This window comes from Lissotriton helveticus, chromosome 11 (assembly GCF_964261635.1).
Source record: "Lissotriton helveticus chromosome 11, aLisHel1.1, whole genome shotgun sequence".
In the NCBI taxonomy this organism is placed as follows: Eukaryota; Metazoa; Chordata; class Amphibia; order Caudata; family Salamandridae; genus Lissotriton; species Lissotriton helveticus.
In genome coordinates, this window is record NC_136072.1 from 809,336,204 (window position 1) to 809,344,179 (window position 7,976).

Consider the following 7,976-nt stretch of genomic DNA (forward strand, 5'->3'; position numbering starts at 1 on the left):
CTGAAGTAGTAGCTTCTGGCCTAAGTCATTTTTCCCTTTTTTGACACACCTAGGCTATGCTCTGTTCTACCCCATTTCTTGACTTTGAAGGTTGCTATTTTAATATGGCTCCATCGCTTGAACAGCCTCTGCAGAGATATTTGTATAATCTGTTTGCCACACGTTTGGTTCCCAGCCATTCCATCCTTCTGGCACCAAAAATGTAAATGTTGTGGACTTGTTCACACTACCGAAATAGTCAATACTATTAGAAAGCCTGGAGAAAAGCCAAATGGGATGCTGCAGGCACCTGCCAGTCACTGTCCTGTGAATATTCCCAAACACCCATGTTTCATCTTTGCTTTCTATTTTGGCTTCTCAGGAAGATGACCCCGAGCTGGTGACTGCCAAAATTTGTTCCAGGAACAAGCTAGACCCTCTAATGCGCCAAGCACTGAAGCAGCGAATCCGGGAGGAGATGGCAAAGAGGAAGGTGCAACGCTGAACATGTGCTAGGATGGCACAGGGATGATGTTCCACTACCCACCGTTTCTCCTGATTGCGTTAGAGCAGCTCTTCTGCAGCTCCGAAGATAAGCAGCTCGAGGGGAAGAATCCTTCCTAACTTACGGAAAAAGGAATGGTGGTTCTGAGCGAAAAGTGAATGCTGAGAGTTTAAATGGAGGGGGGTCCTAGATGTTGCGCAAGTGGGACGTTGTTGTGTAAAGACATTGAATGAGGGATGTAGAGCAGTAATCGTGCCCATGCAAATTGAATGTGAAGCAGAGGTGGTCTCCGTGACCCAATAAGTTTGTTACCTAATGAGAATTTCATGTATTTCCATGCTTGAACATTCTTGGTCATCAGGATAGAAATCCTATTTTCTATACATATACGGTTATAAACTACAAGCTTGCCTTCCTTAGTTGGGCAGTTGTTTCCTCCAATAAGCAGATGGGCATTAATTAAAGTTTTTAAGGCTAGTTTGTTTGCAATGTCTGCAACTTGAACCCTTTTTTAATACTACAATAAAAGGTGATCACTGAAAGGTGTGATTCATCATAACACATTTCGTCTGGAGGGAGTTATTTCCTAAGGCTGCAGTTCTATTACACATGCTCTGGTATGCTAACAAAAAGCATAGTCTAGTATTCATTTTATGTATAGGTAATTTCTGAAGGCGCTACATATCTGTCACTTTGAAATAAACAAAAAAGTGATGGGAGAAATGCTTGAATTAATCTCAGCCACTGCTAATTACTTGGGACGGCATCTCCGTCCATTTGTTTTGCCCGCAATGCTATCTCCGTTTAGACCCAGCCATATGCAAATCAGTCTTGACTGCTTCAATAGGAGCAGTCCGTTCTCCAGTTCTACAGACACAGCCACCCACTCCTCGTGCACCACCTGCTTTGCCATCACTTTCAAGTTCAAAGTTAGAATAACCAGCCCAAAATCCTTTGTCAAAACCTGTATTACCTTCAGTGAGAGGTAACACATACTTGGATGAAGAACATAAGAAAGAAGTACAGAAAGGTCAAGACGTTTGTTTTGAGAGGTATGATTATTTAGCACCTGTTTCCCCACCCTGTATTTCGCAAACACCAGACTCACCATTGGATGATGACTGTCTAAAATATTTGATTTGCCAATCGCAATCAGATTGTTATGTGAATTCCAAGAACCCCTCTCGTAAATCAGTTAAATCCATTCCAGTTGTAGATTTTATTTGGAGTGAAGGGCTGTAGGCAAAGTAGAATCCAATAACAGTATCTACAGTTGTCCCTCATCTAGACAAAATGTACGAGGCACTAGGTGGCTCACCTGAATATCGAACAGGCCATCCTCAGGCCGACTCTGCAGTAATGCGTCTACGTAAAGAAAATCACAGAATCCTACTACTTCCTGTTCTACACCATCGGACTGGGAAGGAAGGCGATAGGACAAAATATGGAAGAGATTCACTGCTATAGCAGCAACTACGCTAAGGGTGGCCAACTCTTTGCCGATCCATGGTTATTACGACAGGCAGAGGTGGCCGGACATCAGCACATATCTCAGCCTTCTACCGGAAGACAAGAGAGCAGAGGCAAAAATACATCCTGCCTGAAGGAGAAAGAGTTTAATCTGAAATGATAGAATGTACCATGAATGTAGCATTTGTCGGGTTCAGACAGCTTGCAAGTACTGCGATTCTCCAAAGGCATGAATGCCTAAAGTCAACATTTATGAGGTCAGAGGTCCAGATTAAGATCGTGGACATACATTGTGAGAGAGAAGCACTTGCTAGTAAGCGTGTGGACTATGCTGTAGAATCATTTGAGTTGTACACAACAAGATCACATGGTGTCTTCCAACAGAGACTGAACAAAACTTGAGCCAGAGGTCAAGGAAAAAACAAGCATTGGCATAGCCAATAGTTCTTGCCTTTGGGACCTCATAAGTGTTTAGCCATGCAACAGTTGATGTTGTTGCACCAAGGATATTGTGCTGGATAATTAAACACTTATAAGGTCCCAAAGGCGAGACCTATTGGCTATGCCAATGCTTGTTCATCTTGGTGCCATACTACAATTTCCCGCACAACCTGTTATGGAAATTCTCTTGTCCAGTATCCAGTTTTGGTGACTTTCCATAGCAGTCTGGCTTGTAGATTACATGTGCTATATGGGCCCTTGTCACTATTGCTCTGTTTTTTTTTTTTTTTTAAACTTTTTTATTAATTTTGTGCACACAGCATACAAACTTGGTTCACAGACCTTTCCGTTCTTAGCACATACAGCCATGTCACTTCCTTGCAATCCCCAACAGCAATCCCTAACCAAGAAATCCCGCCACCCCCTCTACCCCCACCCCTCACTTTGGCAGTGTGCCCCCATGCCCTTGTTACGGCGTATCAGACCTATCCCATAGGTAGCAGGCGATACTCCTCCCCAGTCCATGTCCATACGGAAGTCCAGGTACTGCCCAGTGCTGCACAAGACCTCCACTCCGTCCCTGGGCTCAATTGACCCAGGCAGTCCGCCCTCTCCCCGCACCCGGCCCACTGTCTAACTCCCCTCTTCCACAACGCTAACTCCCCCCCCCCCTGCCCCCCTCCGGAGTCGCCGGGCCGCCAGCCTCTCCACCATCATCAGCCTCTAAAAGCGATTGTAAATCCGTCACAAGCGCGCTCCACGCCCTGGCTGTATCTAGCGCTGTGTCGTTGGCCGTACGCCTAGCCAATTGCAATCGAAGAGAACCTTCGCACGCGGCCCATTGCAGGAAGCACCTCCGCCACCTCAGGAAGTTAGGTCCCCCTCTAGATTTCCAGTGTAGCGTAAGTTCCCTTTTGGCCATTATGAACCCCAGATCATAAAACTTGCTAGTGACCTTTGTGGCAGGTGTATGGGGAAACCAAGCAGCAGGCATGCTCCCGTGTCTGCATCAACCCGACGACCCGTAACCGCATTCAGGCAAGCGAAAACATCAATCCAGTATGTGCCAAGCCCTGTGCACGACCAGAACATATGCTCAAAGTCAGCGTCCGCCGCTGCACAGCGTGGACACATCGATTGCGCACCTCCGAAGATCCGTTGGATTTTGGCAGGCGTCCAATACGCCCTATGGAGTGTGTAATACTGAACCAGTTGAAACCTAACATTACGGGTGCCCTTCCAGGCCCTGCGTACAAGCTGAGGCCAGGTCGTCTCCGGTATCTGCCGACCAAGGTCAGCTTCCCAGCGCTCCCGCAGCCCGTCAAGGGGAGGAGGGTCAGCCAGCGCTAGCCTCCGGTACAGGCATGTGATGGCCTTATAAGTGCCAGCCGCCATCACGACATACTGGCAGCCCAGCGACGTGGGCGGTTCCACCAGCCCCATCCTCCAGCGCCTCTGAATCCCAGCAACCAAAGCCGCATGTAACAGGAAGTCACCCCTCGGCAGATCGAAGGCCTCCTGCAGGGCACCGAACGGCATCAAGGCGCCATCCCGATATAAATCCCCTATCATGTGAACCCCGGAGTCCTCCCAACTGGCAAGCGCCGACCAATCCCCGCCATGTGGGAGGGCAGTACACATGCCTAAGGGAATCTCCGGCGCGTATGGGGCACGACACCCCACCCGCCTGTGGCCACGCAGCCAGCACCGACGAAGGGTTCGCTCTTCAAGAGTCAGCCGCTCCAACCGAAGCTCCTGATGGAGCACAATAAAGGACAGGACATGGCGCTGCACAATCCGACCCTGCGGTCCGTCCGGTCCTCTAAATTCCTGCGCCACCGCCTGCGTGAGCCACTGAAGTTGAGCAGCCAAATAATACCATTCGAAGTCCGGCACCGCTAGGCCACCCTCCTCTCGGGACCTAAGCAAAGTATTCAGTGCTATGCGTCTCCTGCCAGTGCCCCAGATAAAACCTATCACCACGGATCTTAGTGTTCGGAAAAAGGAAGGCGGTATCCACACAGGCAGCGTGCGGAAAAAATATAGTAGGTGCGGCAGGACCACCATTTTCAACAACGCAATGCGCCCTGCCACAGATAACGGAAGGACTCGCCAAAACCCCATGCTGCCTCTAATGCCCCTCATGGCCCTACCCACATTCCCCTCATAAAGGAGTGAATGTGTGTGATATACATGGACTCCGAGGTACTGCAGGCAATCCGGTTCCCAGCGCAGGCCATCCAGCACCTCAGACTGGGCGCAGCGGGAAGTCAATGGAAAGAGGCAGTTCTTAGACCAGTTAACCCGGAGGCCCGACAGGTTCCCGAACTCCTGGAGCAAGGCCCGCGCTCCCGTCACTGACGCGTCCACATCGGCCAGGTATAACAAGAGGTCGTCGGCATACAAGGAGATATAATGCAAGTTGCCGCGTGACGGTACCCCCTCAAAGTACCGACCCTGTCGGGCCCGCGCCGCCAGCGGCTCAATCGCCAAAGCGAAAAGGAGCAGGGATAATGAGCAACCCTGTCTGGTGCCCCGTCCTACCGAGCACGCCGCGGATATGGAGCGGCCCGTTCGGACCCTAGCAGTAGCCGACTCATATAGCAGCCTCGTCCAACGGACGAAGCCATCCCCCAGCCCGAACCGAAGGAGCACGCAGAACAAATAAGGCCATTCCACACTATCTATTGCCTTTTCGATATCCACCGACAGCACGGCCGCCCCCGTGGGGCCCTCCCCTTCAACATCCATGACCCTTATCAGGCGCCGTATACATGTCGAGGTGTTCCTAGTGGGGATAAAGCCCGACTGGTCCGGGTGTACCAGAGAGCACATATGGGCAGTCAGCCGCGTCGCCAGGATCCTGCTCAACACCTTGTAGTCCACCGTGAGCATCGATAGCGGGCGATATGCCGTCCTAGCCGTGGAAAGGCCGCCCTTTTTCAACAGCGGCACTACGATCGCCTCTCGTGCCGACGCCGGCAATCTACCCTGCAATCTACCCTGCTCCCAGGCCTCCCCACAAAAACAACCGTGCCGGAATAGAGAGAGACACTGGCGGAAAGATTACTCCCAGGAATCTAAATCCCTGTACAAAGAGTCGGTAACTACATACAAAAATCTCATTATAGACGCCAAGAAAAAGCACTACTGTCACAAAATAGAAAACGCACAAAACTCAAATAAATGTCTATACGAAACTACCAGACAGTTAGCTGGCTCTTCTGTTGATCTTACACCCCCCCCCCTCCCAAGCCCTCTGTGATGCTTTGTCTAGATTTTTTTTTAGCAAAGTGGATGATATTTATCGAATCTTTGCCAATACTGCCACCAGTTCCCACGAGGCCTTTACCCAGCTTGAAGGACCAACTTTTCAGCAGTTTAGAGAGGTGACCTGCCCTCAGGTACTTAACACCATATCCTCTATTAAATCGGGGTCGGCCTTGGACCCATGTCCTTTGAAGGTTATGCGGCCGATTATGGACACAGTTCTCCCATCCATAACTGAGATCTGCAATTCCATGTTTTCCACAGGCATTTACCCGGACACCTTAAAGAAAACACTCATAAAACCGCTTCTGAAGAAACCCTCCCTTGATAAAGAAGAACTCAAAAGTTACCGGCCTATCGCCAGTCTGCCACTATTAGCGAAAATAGTGGAAAAAATTATGAACACCCAACTTTCCCTCTTCATTGAGGAGAACAAAAGGCTGGACGAATCGCAGTTTGGTTTCCGCCGATGTCACGGAACCGAGACTGCTCTGGTTAAGGCGGCAGATGACATTAGATCCATCCGGGATGCAGGAGGCTCTGCCATCCTGATCCTACTGGACCTATCGGCGGCTTTCGACACGGTCGACCATACCACTCTGGTCGACCGTGTCGAGAGTATAGGTATCCGAGGCAACGCCAAAAATCTTATTGCCTCCTTCCTGGCTAACAGGACCCAGGTTGTCACTGTGGGACCTTTCGAGTCCTCCCCACTGTCATTACCATGTGGAGTTCCCCAGGGCTCATCCCTCAGTCCGACACTCTTTAACATTTATGTGTCGGACCTTGCCAAAGTCATCAGGGCATTTGGGATGAGCCTAACGTCCTACGCAGATGACACCCAATTGATCCTAGCTGTTAAGAACGACGGGCCACAAAAAGCCAACATGCTTAATCAAGGCATGCAGGCAATAGGCAGTTGGATGGCCCATAATTGCCTGAAATTAAACTCTGAAAAATCAGAAGTTGTAATTTTCGGCAATCTTTCTCCAGACTGGTCCTCTTTATGGTGGCCTTCGTCTATGGGCCAGCCTCCAGATCCGGTTGATAAGGTTAGGAACCTGGGTGTCCTGTTCGACAATCGTTTGAACTTTCTGCCTCATGCCAACCAGATCTCTTCCTCAGCCTTCTACAAACTCCGGCTTATAAAAAAAATTCTGCCCTTCTTACCTGAACATCATGCCAAAACATTGGTAAGCGCCCTGGTTCTCTCCACCCTAGATTATTGCAACGCCCTGTTTCTAGGTGCTCAGGAGAGAGTGCTAGCCAAAATGCAGGTTATCCAGAATGCCGCTGCAAGGCTTTTAGGGCGAATCGCTAAATACCAACCGGTCTCACCAACTATAAGGCGACTTCACTGGCTCCCAGTGAAAAAGAGGATAAAGTTCAAGGCACTGTGTTTGACATACAAGGCCTTACATAATGCCGGACCAGTGTTCTTCACTCAAAATTTAACTCCCTACTGCCCTTCCAGAACACTGCGCTCCTCCAATTCATCTGATCTGGCGGTCCCCCGAACCAAAACTGTTAACTGGGGTGACAGGCGGTTCCTAGTAGCTGCACCGAAATTGTGGAACACACTCCCATATTCAATTAAGACCAGCACCTCCCTCTGGTCCTTTCGAAAAAACCTTAAAACTTGGCTTTTTAACCTCTGATCCCTTTTAACCTTCGTACTTCCTGCCTCCCTGGGTTAAACACAGCAGTTCTCTAGCGCCGAGATGCCCTAGGGCCTTCGTTCGCGCTTTACAAATGTTTTAAATAAATAAATAAATAAATAGACCTGGTGTAATCGAGGTGCCAGGAGATCCACATATGCAGCATAAAACTCCACCGGGAGGCCGTCCCCCCCCTGGCGTTTTCTTCCTGGCCATATGCTTAATCGCCGCTCTGATCTCCCCCAGCGTAATAGCCGCCCCCAGCGCGGCGCCCTGCTCTGGATCCAGCCGCTGCAGCTGAGCCTCTTCAAGAAAGGCATCCAGTGCCGCCGGGTGCGCCGTCATCCTGCTCCGATAAAGTTCCGCGTAGTAATCCCGAAACTGAGCGTTAATCTCTTGCTGCGAATGGACCAGGTCCCCAGTCGGCTTAGCCAGCGACAAAATCGGCGTACCCCTAGTTTCAGGATTAGCCAGCCATGCCAGCAGCGAGCCGACCCGATCCCGTTCCGCATGCGCTCGGACGATATATTCCCGGTAGTCATGGCAGCGGAGCCTCTCCACCTGGGTGGCCACCCGCTCTCGAGCCGCTAGCACTTCTTCCCTATTGCTGCCCGCCCCGTGGCCGCCCCTCTCCGCCTGCCGCAGAGCGGCCT

At 50.4% G+C, this 7,976-nt stretch overlaps 1 protein-coding gene across 1 annotated transcript in view; it reads left to right on the forward strand.

The window, feature by feature from the left end:
• The window catches only part of C11H2orf68 (chromosome 11 C2orf68 homolog), a 96,649-nt gene extending 95,602 nt beyond the window's left edge, over positions 1-1,047 (forward strand). Inside the window, exon 4 of the mRNA XM_078666875.1 lies at positions 362-1,047. Within this exon, the coding sequence (XP_078523001.1) occupies positions 362-484 (123 nt within the window). The 3' untranslated portion in view covers positions 485-1,047. The remainder of the gene's footprint in view (positions 1-361) is intronic.
• Positions 1,048-7,976: the final 6,929 nt, after the last annotated feature.